General features: G+C 42.0%; 1 protein-coding gene across 1 annotated transcript; it reads right to left on the bottom strand.

Moving 5' to 3' along the window:
* Positions 1-9495: 9495 nt before the first annotated feature.
* Positions 9496-10792, bottom strand: LOC6732002 (galactose mutarotase). The gene is made up of 2 exons (XM_002079100.4): positions 10398-10792; positions 9496-10311 (listed from the first exon to the last, which is right to left on the bottom strand). Exons 1-2 carry the CDS (start codon positions 10722-10724, stop codon positions 9532-9534), a joined length of 1107 nt encoding a protein of 368 aa, XP_002079136.1. The 5' UTR covers positions 10725-10792; the 3' UTR covers positions 9496-9531.
* Between the last annotated feature and the right edge of the window lie 8799 nt (positions 10793-19591).

Here is a 19591-nt window from a genome sequence, read left to right as displayed (position 1 = left end):
GCTAATCAATTATGAATCAATGTTCGAGAGCGAAGAAAAAGTCAAAACGCGTACGGCAAAGCCGCACACAAAAAACGTGGCTCAAAAAAAAGCAGACGAAATTGTACAATTGTGCGGAAAAAAGGCGATGGATTGGGAAATTTTCCCGCTTGGAGGCTGTTGGGTGGGTCCAGCAATCCGCAGACGTACATATGTCGTCATTACGCAGGCATTGTGTTTGTTTTAATCAGCGGTGACGGCAAAGCCCGGAGTCAGCGGCAAATGTTTGCAACCTAGCCCCTGAGGCACGAGAAGGGGAAACAAACGGGGCAAAAGCGAAAAAAGGAGCCCGCCAAGCAAATCAAATCAAAAGCCAGACCAAGAAGAAAACCTTGTATATCTCGAGTGTGGCGATTTACACTGCAGATTGAATGGGGTATGTGGGTTTGGCGAATTGGTTGCACTTGGTAATGGCAACCAATTTCAAAAAATTGAATTCATTGAATATACAACACTGCAACACTGATTCCTATAAGCGGAAGATATATCAATGGTGCCAATTCTTAAACTTTTTCTTGTTTGCTATATGCTATCTTAGTTTTAAATCTAGCAAATAGTTCTTATTAAATGTAGAATTAATATAAAGTAATATTTAGATAAAAATCTTTTAAATACCAACTTTTAAATAAATCAACGTTGTTAATAAAAGAGTATTCAACTATTTAAAGGCACTTCTCTTTAGGCAAAACTTACTCGTTTATAAAACCCTTGCAGAGGGTATATTGATTTAAGTCATAAGTTACCTTCGCATAACAATATTTACAAAATTTTTTGAAAATTTTTAAAAATATAATCATAAATGGTTCTTATTCGGTATGCATCATCAGTGGTTTTTGTTAAATATAATTTTACTGTAAAGGTAGTATGTAGTTTCGGCTTGCCGAATCAAGCCTATGTTCCTTTTTCAACTAAAGTTGAACGGTTACCGCTTTTTTTTACATGGTAAGCCTTCTTTTCTGGTTGCCTGCCATTCCTCCACTTTTATTTCCAATTGGGAAGCAATAAATGTGCGCCTGCGTTGGCAGCGGCAGCATTCGTGCCAAACAATGAAAAAGACAAACAATCAGCAATCATGCCAAAATTTGTTTTCATTTTTGTGGCGCCCACACACACACACCAGCACGAGCATCGGCAAACCCCGTGTGCACATGTATGGGTGTTAGTGTCCTGTGATTGCCAGCCCGGCCATTTGGCATTGATTGAAGTGTATTTGTTATGCAGCCGAAAAGTGTTGTTGCCCCAGCCAACCGTGCCGCAACACTCCGCCCACAGCAGTTTCTTCATCTGCAGCCCGAGCAAATTACCTTAAACTATCCGCAAGATACAAGTTTCGGTCGGGCTCTTTAACCATCACAGATATACGAACGTTTGTATGTATGGTTACGGTTATCTGTCTGAGAAGCTCCCAATTGCTCCTTACTCGAGCTCATCGAACTGGAATTGCTGTCATGACTCAAACGCTTTCCCACAAATCAACCAAGCAAATGGATTTAAATAAAAGGAACTATAGACGGTTTTATTTGAACTTTTTATTAAGCCAAGAAGTGTCCGTTCTTAATATATATATATATTTCTTGAAGTATCAAAAAGATTAAACATGATACTATCTTGCTTAAAGAATGATATTTATTTTGAAACTGGATAAAAAACAATAAAGTTAATGGTCGGAACGAGTAGAATCTGATCAGATTAAAGTGTTTAGCTATAAGAATAGAGTGTTGGCATTATTTATGTATGAACTCACCTCCACATTATGCTTATTTTGTTTCCGCGTAGCATGACAACCGCAAATTTTAGAATTATGACATGAGCATGCCACACGGCGCGATTCGAGTGACACGCCCATTAGGTTGCATGCTCCTGCAGGATATTTATCATTTTGCACTGGCCATTTCACCACATCGGGTGCCCCACATGTCGGACCAGTAAACATGCGAATTAAATATATATATGACCAGCATGACAAAGATAAAGCACCCGCACAAATATGTAAATATACATTTGGCGGCAAGAGCGGCTGGAAATGCAAAATATTTTCCCACAGTTTATGCCAATCAAGATTGCAAGCTGACTTTATAAGCCATTAAAATGATTTTGAATTTGTGAGACTCACCTGGAGGGCTTCTAAGGCATTCAACTTAATGCCTTTCCAGGAAGGACTTATTTATAATATTAGCTCTTTGACTTCCTATTCCCAACGAAGTTGAACAAGTTTCTGTCTAATTGCTTAAGTGGAATACCAAAAGTACTTCAAATCTTTAATGGCTCATTTAAGAGGGCTTTACGCAGGCACTTTAACTACCGTTTTTATTTGCATTTATTTGGTAGTTTTTTTCACATTTCTGCATTTTAGATGGGATGGCCTGCTAAAATATTCTCGGGCAAAGCAAATGGCATGCGACACGGTAGAAAAGCATTAATCGAGTGGCGAAGTGGGCAAATAACAAACGCCGCTGATAACTAATAATAACATTTAGATAGACACGCAAGGAAACGCTTTGCATTTGCCATTCGCCATTTCCCATTTCCACGGCCATTTCCCGCCAGAAAACTGCACGCAATGGAGAAAAGCTGGCAACCGAGTGGTCCGCGTTAAAGTCAAACGCCGAAGGCGTCGCCATTCATTCCCAAATGCCTCAGAAAGTGAAAACGCACATGTGTCCATGCGAAAATAGATGGGGCACGGGGAAATGGCAGGTCGGAGGTGGCGATCCATTGTGGGTGGATATGGGGCGGCAATACTCATAAGGAAATTGTCATAAATAACGCAAGGATAATGGCTTCCTTTGCAGTCGTTCGGCTCTTTGTTTTGCCACACCCTGTCATCGGGAAGAATTTCAAGAATTTAGTTCGCAGTAAATTCAAGACAGATTTTTTTCTTTCTATGTATATGTGTCCAATATCATTTAAAAAATAGAAAATTGATTAAATTTGTTAATAATTATGTCAATGAAAACAAATACAATATTTTGAAGTGAGATCCGGAAAGGAATATTTTGGGCACTCGCAGAATGTCAATAATTCTAAAGGGTATCTCCCAGTACGTTTCGCACATTTTACCACATGTTTTGCTGGCTTCCTTGGCATTTCTGAGCTTTTGACACCGAATTCCGCTGCTTTTGCTGTTCAGTGGTCACGGAATGAGGAGGAAGTGAGATTTTCTCGTGGTCCGGAAGCTTCGACGAGTGGCTAAAGTGAAAATCACACTATATTTCAATTTCATGCGACAGTGCGCAGAGCGGCGGCGCGTTTACAGATTTATGACTAAATTCTCATTCACATATAAGCAGCTAATAAAACGCCGAGCTAAGCAAGCTCTTTTTTTTCGGCGCTTTTCGGCGCTTTAAAAACGAAAACTATTTGGGTAAATGTTTGCCCAGAGCTGATTGCGTATACGCAGCGTGTGCCCTAAAAGTTTATGGCTGCCTTTGTCGCCGTCAGTTGCCATTCCATGCCGTCTGCCGCACTTGAAAAAAATTCTGAAAAAGCGGGCAAAGCATCTTATATTGTTTATAGGATTGATACTTATTTAGTTGTTATGAAAATATTTTATATGACAGGCTGATAAGATGTTAGCTTAAGCATTTTGACATGTCTTGTGAGGTTTTACTACTAGTTTTCTTCATGTGCATCAATTTTTTTGTTTGTCTGTTAGTCTGCCGTTCTTGAAATCATTCTTGTGTCAGCGTTAAAATTTCAGTAAAGTACCAGTGGATGCCTGTGCAAACATGGCCGACGCTGTTCCCTTTACTTGACGACGTACAAAGAGTTTCGTTCCACCCTCGTGACGGAGCTGCCTTTGATCCCTTAATGCCAATAAAACGTTCACATGTCTTCTGGGCGTGTTGCGTCAACTTTTTATGTGCCCGCCCACCCATGCCGTCTGCTCCTCCGCCTCCCATCGCCGGAAGTTTTTGCATGTGACGAACTGCCTCCGCCCGATAAGCAACACTTTTAGCGGATTACGCCCGGCTGAGCGGTGGATGAGCCTTAGCCATTGGTATTACTTCGGGCATGGCCAATGGCACTGCCTGCTGCGAACTTTATCTGCCCGACGACGACCTGGCTTGAAAGGATCCAAATGAGCGAACTCGCGCGCACAAAGCCCGCTAATTATGACGCGTGTAAGCCGAAACTCGCTCGCAAAAGACCAAAATGCTTACGCGGCCGTTTAACCAACGTGATGCAGCAACAATGACGCGTTAATTGCAAAAATAATTAATAATATTGCCAGGCCAAGCAGCTGCTGGGCCTCGATAAACTATTGCCACATAATGGCAACGCGACACAGTGGAGAATTATGGTTGCAGATTACGCAAGAAGTATTACTTTAACATCATTTATTTTATGTGTGAAATTTATGTTTGGAATTTGGTAAATGAAAAATAGTATACTAAAAAAAAAGATATGTAAAATATATAAGAATTTTTCAAGTATTTATTTATACGCTAATCATTGGATTCCTTAATAACAAAAGTATCGAATACTTAAATTTCTAGAATCTAAATTCGCGAAATAGTTCGTGTAAGTTTTTAATCCTTTTCCCGCTGCAGGTTGCTAAGTTATTTTTGGACGTAACCAAATTCCACTGTTTCCAATTTTATCGGGCTTTCTGTCAAGTGTCAGCCACTTCAGCAGCAGTTTTAGCCGCCAGGGGAGCTTCGGTGCCAACTTCAGATCGTTCAGATATCGCAGGACCTATCTTTGGCGAGTCACTCCTGGCATTTGACATGTCGCTTATGTTGCGGTAGCCAGCTTAGAGTGCGTTTGTTGTCAAAGTGCTGTCAGATTTGTGTCAGTTGTCCCAGATCGGCCAAGTCAACGTTCCTTTTTCGGCATATTCCGCATACGCCCTGTGGAAACGGAGAAGGAGCTTAATTAATATTGATGCTGCATTAACAATGCGGTATTCTCGGCTCCCTGATTAAATCTGACTGATGATTTTTGTTGACGAAAACGAAAGTGAATAAAAACTCAACAAAGGGCAGTTTCCTAATTAACCAGCGAGCTTGGCCCAACAGTTGGCCATTGTTGATATTTAAGCCTTAATTACCGGCAAGGCCAAGTTGGTTGGGTTAAAAGTCTTCTGTTTTCAGTGCCCTGAACTGCAATTGTTGTGTCCGCTTTTTGTCCAGAGACAAAATTCCCATCCCGGTCGAGATTATTGAAACGTTTTCCTAATCAGCACAAAGTGCTCGACCAGAATAAGTCTTCATCCAGGCCAAGCCGTAAACTTGACTGTTTGCCTTTAGCAATGCATGCCCCGAAAGGCACATCGGGTCTCCGGACCACGTCCTGGAACTGAAAGTCAGGCTGACTGGCTCGTCGAGTTGTCACAATCACTCTGACAGGGAGGTCAGCCAAAGTATTTCTCTATATCCTAGATATGAATGCTCTTCCAGTAGGGAAAACGTCTGCTAACAAAGGAATTGAAGAAAAGTATTTTTCCTTTGTATATATATTTTATTTTAATCAGCTTTATTGTAAATTTATAAATTCTATTATAATAGATTCATAGAAAATTAGATTTATTCATATATGTAAAATATTTTGTTTGTATTTATAAGCTGATTATATATATCATTATGATGATAAGGTTGGTACCGTTGAATAAAATTTTTTTAATAATTACAATGTATTTGCTTACAGTGCAGCTACAAAAGCCTTTGTAGAATGAGGAAGTCTGAGAGAGGAATTTATTACACTGAAAGCATTTTTATTCGTATGCTTTTGGCTGCCTCATAAAGGTTGCTGCATTACGCTTGACATTCTGATATTGTCTGTACTAAATATATATATATTGCTTATGAAACCCATTTATACTTAAGGAAACTGTGGATTTTAACCGGCAAACAAATGATTTTGAGTTGGAGCCATGTCAATCAGTTCGCGTTAAATCTAAAACAAAGTGCATTAGCCAACATGTGAAGGAGAACACAGAGTTCTTTACTGAAGAAACCCCTGTTGAAAAATACGTCCTCTGAAAATATTAACTTACATTAATTACGGTTTCATTGCAGAGACTTCATTGCGAGTACCTCAGCTTGACGGGTGGTGTAATTACGTTGTGAACTGCATACTGGCAAAACCAATAAGCGTAAGTTTAACGTTTTCAATGGCGTGCAAAGCAAGCGGAAGGAAACTTATTGTGCTGCACACACACAAAGGGAAAAGCCGCGAGGAAAACCTGTTCCCAACTGGACGCCCGACGACCGACAAGCGACCAGGCGGCAAAGTGGAGGTCCTGGCGGGCAGTTACAGGCTGAAAGACCACGAGTACCAGGAGTGTCAGTAAAGGATAGTAAGACTTACAAGCAAAATGAAAATACAATCGCTGGACGTGCTCTTAACGTGGGCATAACAGCAAGTCGAGTTTCAGGAGCTGGCAAAAGCAAACAAAAGGCAAGGATTGCGTCAAATGAAGCGCACTGGGCGGACTACAAAAGCTTTCTTCGATATTAGCGAATGCCTGGCATTGTTCCTGTAGCTGCACCAGGAGCAGCATCATCACCATCATTATCACCATCATCGTCATCGGTTTACACACTGCGTATACGCAATGCACGTGCAACAAAAGGAAATTGTTCCTGTGCACTCTGCCGTCGAATTTCAATTAACAAAATCATCCTAATGCCAGCTCGCCCTCAGAATAGTTATCTGCCAGGTTGGGCCGAACCGGCAAATGCAGCTGATGCATAACCATGAGCTCAAGTAGAGCTCATCCGTATCCTGTCTGGCTGACAGGAGTCTCTTTAGGCAGATTCGGTGTTGACATTAAAGCTGCCTCGATATGTTCATAAGGGGTTGCATTGTAGTGCTCTTGAAGCGCTTTGTGAAATATGAGCAAGCAGCTTAAAATTTGTGGTAAAAATCCCTTGGAAGGTAATGAATGAAATTTGTTTGTAAAATTAAGGGATTAAGAAGATGAAAAATATTTAATTTTGACAAGTTTATTTGAACCATGCACTTGCACTTCTTCCATTATCTTCCTTGCAAGTTTCGTTTTCAAGGCACTTCTCAATTACACAACCTGGTTCACTAATTTTGGTTGGTAAAAAAGGAATTCATCTGCGAAAGTTGCCGACTAACTAATTGCACACAATTTTGCACAAGCTACATTTACTAAAAATAAAGCAGCTCCCTACACTTTTCTCTCTCTTTGTATCTCCTCTCCATGGCAGCATCCTTGTTGTAACAACAATTAGAGCTAGGATCACGTTTAAAGCAACAACATTTTATTAAAATGCTGGAGTCGCAGTGGCAACAAATGAGATAGAGTAGCGCGTTTTTAATTTGTGCAACAACGAAGGTGAGAGGGAATGGGCTTGGGGCATTCAGAGGAACCGCTCCACATTACACAACACCCGAAAAACAGAGCAATGCGGCGTATACTTAACAACGGCTGGCAACGCAACCAAAAAACTGGCAACGGACCCCAAGTACGTGTTGCCATAAGTGTTACGTGAATGTGTGTTTTGGTGCTGGGGCTTCTGGGTGTGTGTGTGTGGGTGTGTGCGAAGGGTTCGAGAGTGTGCGGATGACTGTGACCCAAAATCATTAGCAATATGAGCAGCAGTTTGTATTAAAAACAAAGCCAGGGAAAAAAGAGAATGGACTGTGATATGCAAAAAGTTCGAAGAATAATCCAGTTAGGAGTAGACGACAGGGATACCCTAATTAAACTTCACAGTAGGGGAAGAAGTTCCGGAATTCTTTAATTTAATTTTAAGTTAATTACTATTTTTTGATCATAAGGATAGCTCTACAAAATATACATACAATTTTCATATTTATAATTTTTGAAATTGTTTGAAATCATTCATGTCATATTTTATACGTTTATTAGACAAAAGAGCATACTCAAAAATATCCTTTAGCCACCAATTTTTGCTCCCCTTCATTTTTGGTGGCATGTGTGTGCCGGGCAAAAGGTTAAATTAAATGGCTAAATGATAAGCATTTGGGTTAAATTGCTCCGGCTGGCAAGCCGACGAACTGTGTATGTGAATATGTGAATATATATGGCAAACTGGGGGAATCGTCCTCGGTTTTAAGTCTGAACGGAATGCGTACAGTCGCTCCTAATGTTTTTAATAGCAAAAGTTATAATGAATTTGTTAAAGAGCAACATAAGCTGTGGTGGTGGAAGTTTCACTCTTGATTGTTTAGCGTTCTGTTTGTGTTGGCTTTTTTTCCCCCATTTCCCTGCCTTATTTTTAACAAAATCTGTTAACCTTTCGCATGGAAATTATTCTGGGTTTTTTGGTTTGTTAGGTAATCAGCAGCGGCGAGCTTAATTTTTATTTTTTATTTTCTAGTGAGCTTCGTTTGTGCGGTTAACCTGAAGCCGAGTCTGTCATCATTACATGTTTATGTGTGTTGTGCATTTTAAACAACTTTTCCTGTCCTGTATTGCCTTGTTTGACTTTTATTTTAATCACGAAAAATATTGTGCAAATATTTAATTATGGGCTTGTTAACATTATTTGTGCGGGCCCATAATGTGACCAGAGCCTACTGTCTGAATACAGATTAATGTCGCTTGTGGGAATTGACATCATTAGTACAACTAGGAGTATTCTTGAGGTTTCAAAAGAGTATGGGTGCCATGAAAGCTTTCTGGTGGGGTAATTGATAGACATGCTAGGAGGCCAACTATTTTCTTTTAGATTAGATTACATATTTAAATTTTGATTGATTTTTGCAATCTTGATAGAGACAAACTTATTTCCATAAATTTTTATTCTCTGGTAATGCATTTTTTTCGCTCGGTTTCTCCACAAAAATCACTTATTCAGGCTTTTTTCATAAGGACTGAAGTGCAGACAAGGTCTTTAGCTTTAGAAACACAACTTCAGTCGTCCGAGAGATGACAAAGTTTTTACCTCGGCCTGCCGAGCAAACAACTCGTTAGGCTAATGAAATTTCTTGTGCCATGATGTGGCCAAGAAATGCGGAGGGTGTCGATGGCCCGCAGCTTATCACAGCTACCGCATCAACAGGCTGCATGGAAAATTCAATTTTCCAACACTAATTGAATGGTTTATTTTGACAAGGTGGCCCCATGTTAGCTGATAACCCCAAAGGGTTTGCCGCAAATACCCACTAACATACAGACACATGTATATGGACATACGGACAAGAGAGCTTTCGCACAGGTAGGTGGAATATTGGAGCAACAAAATTTGGTTAACTGCATATTGTTTGTGGTAAATTTATAGCATGGATATCGCGTGGCCCCTGCAGCTGTTTCGTAACCAAAATTGAAAATTTTTATCGAAGTTTGTGGAGTTCAGCACTTGAACTATAAATTGCATTTCCTTTATTATTTTCATTAAATTATTCAATGGTGAAAATAATGCGAAGAGCGATTTGATCTTTAGGTAATAGGAAACAAAATGTGAAATATTTTTGATGGGAACGAATATAATGTTCTATAAAAACCTTTAGTCAATCTAAGGTGTTAGGAATCTTTATTTACGAGGTTCGTGGTTACTTTTTATAACAGCACCTGCAGGTCTTTTCAACCTTAAACCAGTACACAACTTCGTGCCGGTATGTTTCATTAGGATTTAGATTGATTGACGGGAAATTCTGGTGATTTATGGCATCCGGAAACTTCTCCGTTTGGACGCAGAAGGAACCGTGTTTCACATAAAAGGATCCCTTCTTGCCAGTTATCTTGGTAATATTATTTGCGGTATAGAACTGAACGCCTGGCTGATTTGTCCATACCTCTAGTGCCCGACCACTTGGCGGATGCACTATCTTGGCCACCTTGACGGTAGATCTCAGCAGTTGACCTCCATTGACCACATAGCAGTTGTCGAAACCCTGAATCGGACGATGCTCAAACTGCTTGAGGCGATCTCCCAGGACCACAGGTGACCTGAGATCATAAGCCGTGTTGTCAACAAGGGTTAACTCTCCAGTTGGAATCTGCCGGTCATCTGTTTCCACAATCTCACTAGATGCTATCTCCACCGTATGCTCTGCAAGGCCTTTGGGTCCTGCACTATGGCCAGCTAGATTGAAATATGCATGGTTTGAGAGATTGACAATTGTCTGGCGGTCAGTGTTGGCCTCGAAACTAATGGACAAACGGTCCTCATTGTCCAGGCGGTAGGTGATAAGGCACGTTAGAATGCCTGGGTAGCCCTCGTGACCATGTTGGGATTGATGGCGAAACACTACACCCTCTGGTGTCTTCTGCACCACTTCCCAAATGACGCTGTCGAATCCCAAGAATCCACCGTGCAGATGAAACTGGCCCTGAATGAATCGTGCTTTGTATTAATATTAAATTGTCATAACCCTTATTTATGCTAAGCACATAAAACTTAAATCTAATTAATTACCTCAAAATTCCTAGTCAGGTTGACTGTAGTCTCATCCAACGTAAACCCACCGCTGGCCACTCGGTTGGCCACTCGCCCCAGGGTTCCACCCATATAGGCCGCCTTGTTGGTCATATAGCCAGCGATGTCGTCGAACCCGAGGCACACATCCTCTACCTTCTTGGAGCCATCCGGAAAGAAGATGCTCTGGATAGTGGCCCCAAGCTGGATGACCGTCACGGACATGCCCTTGGTGTTCTTTAGTGTGTAGGAGTGAACCATCTGCCGGGCTTCGGTAAGTGGGTTCGTGACCAGACCGAAGTTTCTCTCCTCTACGGTGATAGACATTTTTGTGACCTCAGGTGTGATTCCTTCCACCTCATTAAAATTTGATAGAAAATGCCTGGTTATTTTGATTTAAAATAAGTATATATATCAACGTATTATTTAAGAAAAATGCCCTGCCTTACAGCAAGTGTTGTCCTGGACTTTTTAAAGTGGGTATTGCCCCGACATTACCCGATTCTCCCCAGTTGGCCATCATTTATGCATGCCAACGTGCTGGCATCGGTTTATCTTTTTGTGTGCCATTTGTGTGGTTTGTCTGCGGTTGCAGTTGCATCTTCAGCTTGTTGTGGCATTAACAAAGTCGTTGATCTTGCCGCGTGTGTTGGCAGCTGAGCTCTAATTGAAATATTTTTATTGCCATTTGGCCCCGGCCCTCGACGGTCGGTGGTGTCATTAATATTCATTAGACGCACATCCAAATGCATTAGCAGATTGCAGTACAAAAACAGTCTGATAAATATGTACAAACAACTGCAGAAGCTTCTGGGTTTTCGTAGCAATGTGCTAATGCTTTAAACTTGTCCCAGAACAAAGCGTTTTATTTGCGGAAGTCATTAAGTGGCCGGGACGGAAGAGACAGCGAGACAATTTCTTGGCTAAAATTGCTGGCTCCACCCGAAAAACTCTGTGATTGCGGTTGTGGAGTGGCACATTCTTGTTGCCACATTTTTCGGCTTGTGCATTGCCTGCTTGCCTTTCCCACAATATTACGTATACGCCTACGAAGCAGATGCGACCGCTCCTTGCAAATTGGTCTTGCTCTGGGTGGTCCTGCGGCCAGGAAATGAAGTTGAAGTCGCCGACATTAACGCAAAAAGGCGACGTTGCAAGTTGCAACTTGCCAGTGGATTCCGGGGCAACGCGGTGCAGGAATTTGGTTTCCTCCTTAATTTAGCAAACGTTCGCTTCTTTATTTTTGACAGCCATCAGCGGTGGTTTTGTTTTCGGTTTCAAATTCTCTTTGTAGTCTGTTGTATGTAAATTTCGAATACGTGGCAGGACATCAGCCGCAAGTCCTGATGGTGTAACTTTCCCCAGCATCGCTGTTTTGTACACCATAATAGAATAGCTATTCTTCAGGGGCAATACACATTTCGGAAATGGTTTTTCCAGGGGAAACTGTTGTAAATTGCAGGAATATTAGTTTTGCAGGAAGCGCTTTCGTTGCCTTTAAATTCAAATTAAGGTAAAATATACAGAACAATGTGTCTCAGCATAGTCTTGGCAATAAAAAACATTTCAGTAAATTAAGTGATAAGTAAAGCCCTTTGAGAACTGACTTTAATTTGGTTTCCTAAATATTCAATTAACCACCTTCATGTATGTAGCCACTATCTGCGGCGTTAACGCTCCAAACCAAACGACCCCGGTCGGCAATTAAATGTTGCCTTGCCTCCGGCAAACAATGCCAGGATCATATGCCCCCCCGTTCACAAAACACACCCTATGGGGCCCATAGTTTCTGTGTGTGCAAGGATGTAGCCGCCGTATTGGCCCTTTCATACATATTGGCAATGTGCAGTCATTTGTTCATTAGCGCAGCGCATAAAACTCATCAAGGGCAATTAACATTAACGCAGGCAATCAGCGCGTTGGTCCAGCTTTCAGTTCGTCCTTGTCGGCGCCTTGAGCGCTGGGGTAGATTTGCACGGCTGGGGGTGTTTGCGGTGCGGCGGGGTGCTGGCCTACTCCCAGGACATTAATTATCTTATTGGCCCATATCCCACTCGCCGCAGTATCCTCCGCAGTATCCAACCGAAGCCGAAGTGGCAATATTTGAAAGTCTATTAAACGCTCAGCGATGGCAGTCAATGCTGGCAGGGCCACAAATATTGCCCATCTGCTTTTATATGTATGCATACATACATATGTATGTCCGGTGGCGCAGGACGAGGCCAAATTATTGAACATGATATTGAATATGAAGCTGGATGGGCACCGTGGCTTCGAGCGGTGATTGTCCAGCGGATCGGACCGAAATCAAAGCCACAAAAGAAATCCCAGTTTGCATATTAACAGCAGCTGCTGCCCGGCCAAAAATTGAATAGAGGCGGTGGGTGTGTTGCCCATCAGTGGGTGGTGGCGCGGGGGGCGTGGTCGGCTATATAGTCCTGCACATCCTTTGTCAAGCTGAAAATGCAAATTGCCATGACATGCCCTTAACCATTTACCACACGGCGCCCGGCCATCGAGTTCTATTTCTTTTTTACCCCCGGCTGTTTTCTTCTCCTGGCTTTCTGTACTTGCTTTCCCGGCCACTTCAGGCCTGGCTGGCATAAAGCAAAACGCAAAAGGAAATCAGCAATGGACATGCAAATCAAATGGGAAAAAAACTTTGGGATGAGCCAACTGCATACCCCTTCTATTACTATAATTACATTCTTAAATATAGAATTTACAGATTTTTATACTTAATTTCAAATAGGTATAAATAAATAGGATGGTTGTCCTAAGGTTACCTCTATCCAATCATATATAATATTATTAGATAGTATTGAAATCGCTGAGCTACCCTGTCTTTCCTACAAGGTATGCAGAAAGTATGCAGGCAAAGAAACAGCTCTTTGCAAAAAACATGAGCCAATTCTCCAGAGCTTTTTGACCATACGTCTGCGGTTAAGTTTGCCCCAGCCAGGACCATTCAACCCATCCATTCAAGGCTGTGGATCTGACATCCCCCTGTGCCGCCCTATAAGAAAACCACCCAGGGAATGGATAAGGAGAATCAAAAAAAAAAAAAAGGCAAGCCGCACAAATTGTTTGGGACGTCGCCGGTAACGCTGCGTGAACCCATGCAAATTTCTCCCTCAGGTAACCTTTGTGCTTTGATTGATTGATGGACAGGCGGAGAGCGGCGTCGCCGTGGTCATCATCTCGGTATTTCCCCAGCTAGGCAGTTTTCTTTTGCGAGAAAACTCGGGAAACTCCAATATTGAATTTAATTTGTAGACACGCGTATTCGAAAGTCGAGAGCTGTGTATGCGAATTTCAATTTTTACCTCTCGCAAATTGAAAACAAAGGTGCACTATTGGGGCCGGGTCTTTGGTTTTCTGATTGCGGGCATTAACAACTTTTGACATTGTTTTACATTTCTGGGGAAATCAAAAGGAAAAGGTAAGTCCCGCGTCGACTGGGGCCCCAAAATCAATCCGCAGTGAAAATCCGACCCTTACCCTTGCCAAATTCAATCAAACTGTCAGCCCGAAAGTGGGGAAAAGAGCGGACATCGTTTTCCCTGGCCAGCGAAACTTATTGTCAAAATTAATTAAAAATTGTAATGAGTTCTGTTCTGCAGAGTGGTGGCAGCAAATCCGACTCGACTTAAACACATTGACGGCGATTAATTTGTTTGGCATTTTGCAATTTGATTTAAAATTAAGCCGAACACCGGCGTGAATTTCAATTAGATCCGCATTTCGGATTTCGGTTTTGTCGGACATCGGTCTTGGCCATTTTATGCCAATTTGATTGGCCTGTCAGCGGGTGAAAATTTAGCTCTTCAACCGGCAATTGGTGATTTTATTTACCGCTCACAGTGCCACGATTTCGAATTTAAATTGCTTCGGACATGCCTGTCCAAATCGATTAAAGCTCCAATAGTGCTGCAAAATAAAAAAAATAATGAAGGGTGGGGCAAATCAATGGCTAAATATTGCAAAATATTTTCAGTGCAATGTGCCAAAAATAAATGCGACAGCAGTTGGCCTGTCACATGGCCCAAATGAAGAGCCATTTACATAGTTGTTCACTTGTCCCACTTTTCCCACTCGAAAAGCTCACTTTATATGCAATATAGTCTTTTTGGGTTTTTGTATCCTGCATTTTCGCAGGACTCCTCTGCAGGACGAGTGCAAAATCGTGTTAAGTTAGAGGGCAGTGCGGAATGCCTATAGAACAAAAAAAAAGAAAATAACAATTTCATCTGTTGTGCACATGCATATGCACAGAAATATGAATTCCGGCATGGGAACATGGCATATGAAAATGTACAATTTCGGCCTTCGGGGAGGAGTAGGTCTAGTTGGAGGTGTACCATATTGACAGTGCAAGAAAAGGGAATTGTTTTCGGAATGACAATTTACAGATATCTTTCATATTCCGGCATTGTGGCGCGGTATCTTGGAATTTGAATTTCATGTGGGTGGCCTTCTAAAACGCTGCTCACATTCATTGAATATGCTCGCTTTGTCCCATTTAAAGGCTAAACTGAGGAATGGAAAAAATACAGGTTTTTTCATCAAATTCGTCTCATAACTCGTTAGAAATGCTTTGACAACTGAGAAGAGACATGGGCATGTGCAAAAAGGTTCCCAAGTGATGTCCTTTACGTTGACTTTTTTGCCCTAATTGAAGCAAGTATTTCGCCAGATACTCACGTGCACTTTGCCTAAATTAGTCGAGAACCCTCGACATGATTTTAATTCGGTCAATTATTTGAAGTATTTGACGATTAGCTAACCGCGTGGATTGCACAAAGTTTTTCAATTAATTTTCACCCACAATGGCAGTGCGGAAAATATACCAAGACGTTTGCCGGAAATCGAAGCTCGGTCAGAGCAATTGCGGTGGCGATTTGACAAATTGTCCAGGTGAGAGCCCTTTTGTTTTGCCCACCCAGTGGGATGGATGGCAGTGAATCCACCCAACCCTGGAGGCCAGTTTCATCCATTCCCGGCCCGGTTACCAATTCATTTTATTTGTAATTTCGCCCAACGATTGCGGTCGGTGCCTGCAGGTGATAAATGGCAAAGGAATCATGAAATAATGGACCAACATTCGCCGACCAGCATGTGGCTGAGCTACTTTACTGCGCGCCCCCCCTTTCCATTTATCCACCCAATTTTTCGCCGACTTTCCCATTAATGCGTATAAATCGCGGCTAGATTTCTTCTGCCCCAAAAACTGAATTATTCGCTTGTGCGACTCAATTATATGGTAATGAGAGCGGGCGACCGACTGACTCAAAGATACATATTTAATTTAATAAGCATTTGCATTTGGATCTCTATTTGCCAGATGGAGCACATGGTCGCATATGCGAGACGCCTTGTTGGCAATTAAGGACACTGGCATACTCTAATTAAGAAAATTAATGTTCTGAATTTACACGCGGCAGCGACAAAAGCGAAACAGCCGCTGCGACACTAATTACAAACGAAATGTGCATATGTGTATGTACTTCAGTGGTTGTTTGATGGAGTGTGTGGATGTGGGTGTGTGGGACTGAGGTAGCTCCACTCTTTTCCACCGAGGTCCTTGAATAGCTGGATATAAGGCAGCGATCGAATAAACAAATTACCATATCTGAACTCATGGTTAATTGAGCAATATATCGCAAGATTATTATGTCTATTAGCTGTGGGATTAAGAACGTATTTATAATAATTGTTTAAACAGCATTACCAGTTGCAGTTAGTCTTAATCTGTTCTTCCCTTATTTTATTTAATGTGCGTTTTATTTAAGTGCATTTTATTTAAGTGCATTTTATTTAATATTGCGGTTTGATCACATAATAAGCTCCTAAAAACCTGATTTGAAAATACCACTTTACTTGTCCTGACTGTGCTGTTCGCCGGAAAGTAAGCAATCCTTTTTATTTCCGCAAATAAAATTTATTTCATTTTGACGTTGGCGGTATTGTCGGCTGGTTTCTGCCTTATTTACGTATTCCTTTTTTTTTTAATTTTATCGCTCGCCAAATGGCGCTGACAGGCAAACAAACTCTGTCGTTGGCCTGGTGAAAGGATTTTCCCGCTTGGCGCCCCCACAACGCCGGATTTTTGCGTAATTAACATGAAAATATACGCATACGAGTGAGTGACAGTCGGCATTTACATACATATTTGGTTTATTTTGTGTAATTAAAATGAATTTGTGTGAAGTGTATTAATTAGGAGTTAAATGGGTTAAATATGAAAGCGCAGCGGCATGACCAAAGTTGGCCAGCTCATCAGTGTCAGTCATTAATTAACCGTATTTTTATCTGCTCAACTGGCCGAACTCTTGACCTCTATAATTGAAAAGCGTAGTCATGAAGATGTGCTGGATTTTCCGAAGTGTTCTAGTTCTCTTTTCACATAGATCGAATTATTGATTATGCTGTTAGGAGGAAATGGGAAGTTCCACTTTTCGTGATCCAGCTTGTTCCGAATAAAAGTTGTGCATTCTTCATTGCGCCTTCTGTATCTTTAATGCAGCACGAATTTACATAAATTCTTGGAAAGTTGCAACTTTTTACCCTCCATTTGGGGGGAAACAAGAGTTCGACAGCAACTTTAAACTTGTTGAGAAGAAGTCTTCATCTTCATCTCCAACTACACTTTCATCCAGGGCAGGTCTTTTAAGCTGCCTCCTTTTTTTTTATTTCTTTCCCTTTTTTTGGGTGATGGCCGAAAGTGTGCTCTGGCCAACATGTCGCCTGCTTATTATTGACTGCCACGAGCGCCATGTTGGCCCATTTGGGCCATCAACTAATGTTGTTTGCCAACTTTGCTCGGGAACTCGCTTTGCATGCTCCTCGAAAGTGTCGCCAGTTGGCCAAGAACCATTGCTCCTCGGCCAGAGGGGCAACTTTATCGTGCCACGCCCCCTTTCGGCCGCATGAAAACTTATTTCTCCCCGCCCACTGCGCTTTGTACTCGAACTTGTAGTTGGTCCACTGACATTTTTCGTTTCTTTGCCGGCTACATTTTATCAGCACTTCTTGCCCTGCATTCTCTTTATCAGCTGACCGTCGAGCCTGCAACTTCACTATTTTGGCTCGGAACAGAAAGAAAGAAATCCAAATGCGAACATCTAGAAAAACTTTTTTGCGTACGCATTGAGGCCAAGATTCCAATTCCCGTTCCAATTCCCAGCTCTTTGTCTTTAACCATTTTTATGGTCCTGGTTGTGCGCCTAGCAAGTTAAGTAAGCACGTTGGGAAATTGCATTTAAACTTTTGCTGCACTTTAGTTTATTGGAGATAGAAAATTGTGGCAACACCATCTACATAAGCCATTTTAATTAGTTGGGGAAAAAATTATAAGTAGGAGAGAAGCCCAAATTAAATAAGTAGAAAGAAGGAGTTAAGCTATTCGAGAGATGGAATCGACAGCCTGTTACGCTGTAAAATTTATTTTGAAATCGTAGAGTTTATTACCGAAAAAGCTGATTTATATATACTGGAAGTCTCTTATTAATGACGATTGTATAAATCCGGATTAATTTCAATGTTATTTTTAAGTGGCATGATACCGGTAAGCTAACACAATTAAAAAGATTGCCTACCCGCGCATTCCAAATAAAAATGTGATTCTTTGTTAAGACCCAGTCATTATGACAGTTCCATGGAGGTCCAATATAACCTTCGCTGGTATGTGGCATATAAAACGTGTAGCTGTGGCAAACAAGAAAACAAAGACCAAATGTAAAACGGAAAATGGAAAAAAGAAAACGAGCGAAAATCAAAGCTGGGCGCACAGATACAAGCGCTTTTCCCCAGCGGAGGGGAGCCGCTAAGCCAAAGCTCCTCCCTGGAGATCCCGTAACGGAGTAAAGTGGCGAAATTAATTAGCCCCCAGTGCGGCAGCCTGATTACGCCGGAGAACCGAACTCCGTCCCGCCGCAGAACCAGCGCATTTTCGCGAAGCACGCGTGAGGCAAGCAGAGCGTGAAAATATATTTATCACACGAATTTATCTTTTTTTCGCTCTGATTACGCGCGTAATTTTAATTGCATGCAACTTAATAACGCGCTAGGAGCTCATTTCGGACTCCCATCTGTCGGTCTGCGTGGTCTGATGCTGTCGAATCAGTGGCCACACCTTTGAGCCAACTCATCCATTGGCTTCGGCACATTACGTATACGCACCATGTACACGCCTCGCTGGCAGCAATGCAATGTCCGAGCACTGATTTCGCTCGATTGGTAGTTAAGCCAGTGGCTTTCTAATGCACCTTTTGACCCAACCCGGCCATTGATTAATAACCTCAGAGGTTGGGGCATCTATAAGCAGCTCCGGCTGCCTTTGATCGATGCCGTATGGCGTAGTGCGATTACCAATAATGAAAGGCTTCGATGCGTGCTAAGCCCCCGACCAGAAGTGCACTCATACATGAGATGCACCTGCTAATACAGCGATTGTTCTCTGTGCGAAGCAAGGCAGTTTACACTTGGAGAAATTCGGGGAAATTAAGATATTACAGGAAATGTTACCCTTTTATTAATGAATTTCGCCTCTACTAATGGTTTATCCCAAGAATATAATTATGAGCAATCTTTACTACTTTAAATTCATCCCCAAAACATTAATTTGCTGCGTGTAGCAGTATCTAGGCAGTACAGGCACCCCCACAGTGTGTTACATTGTGTGGCCTGGTAATATGAATATGTAACCAGCTCGGCCAATGAATATTTTGATCGAAGCCCGACGAAGACGAACTTTCGTCGGGGCAAACTTGAGGGCCGTTCCAGAATTGATTTGATGGCACTTTGATGCCCGCTCCTAGCCGCTCCTTTCAGATCCGATCCATACCCTTCATCGCTCACTCACATGGCCACATGTGCGGGCTGACAGCTACGCAAATAGGAGCGAACCGCGTAGAACAAAAACCGAAAACAGAAAAAATTGTGAAAATAGTGGTGGGTGAGCCAAGGAGCTGCCAGATAGCGCCGAGATTTACGAGCTACCTGCCCAGGCGTTATCATAGACCAAGATTGATGGGCCAGCGAGTGGCAGGTGACTTGGGAAGTGCGCCCAGCTGCTGCCCCCAACTGCCCCCCTCCCACTGCTTATGCATAAAGAATGAACTGTCGAAGCGTGTACTTATAATTTGCCTATTGATTTGTGGATTTCACCCACTTAAATTCCAGTCCAATTGGCA

The sequence above is a fragment of the Drosophila simulans genome, chromosome 2L (assembly GCF_016746395.2).
Source record: "Drosophila simulans strain w501 chromosome 2L, Prin_Dsim_3.1, whole genome shotgun sequence".
NCBI classification, from domain to species: Eukaryota; Metazoa; Arthropoda; class Insecta; order Diptera; family Drosophilidae; genus Drosophila; species Drosophila simulans.
Note: the sequence above shows the minus strand (reverse complement) of the source record. Positions and strands in the feature narration are given on the sequence as shown.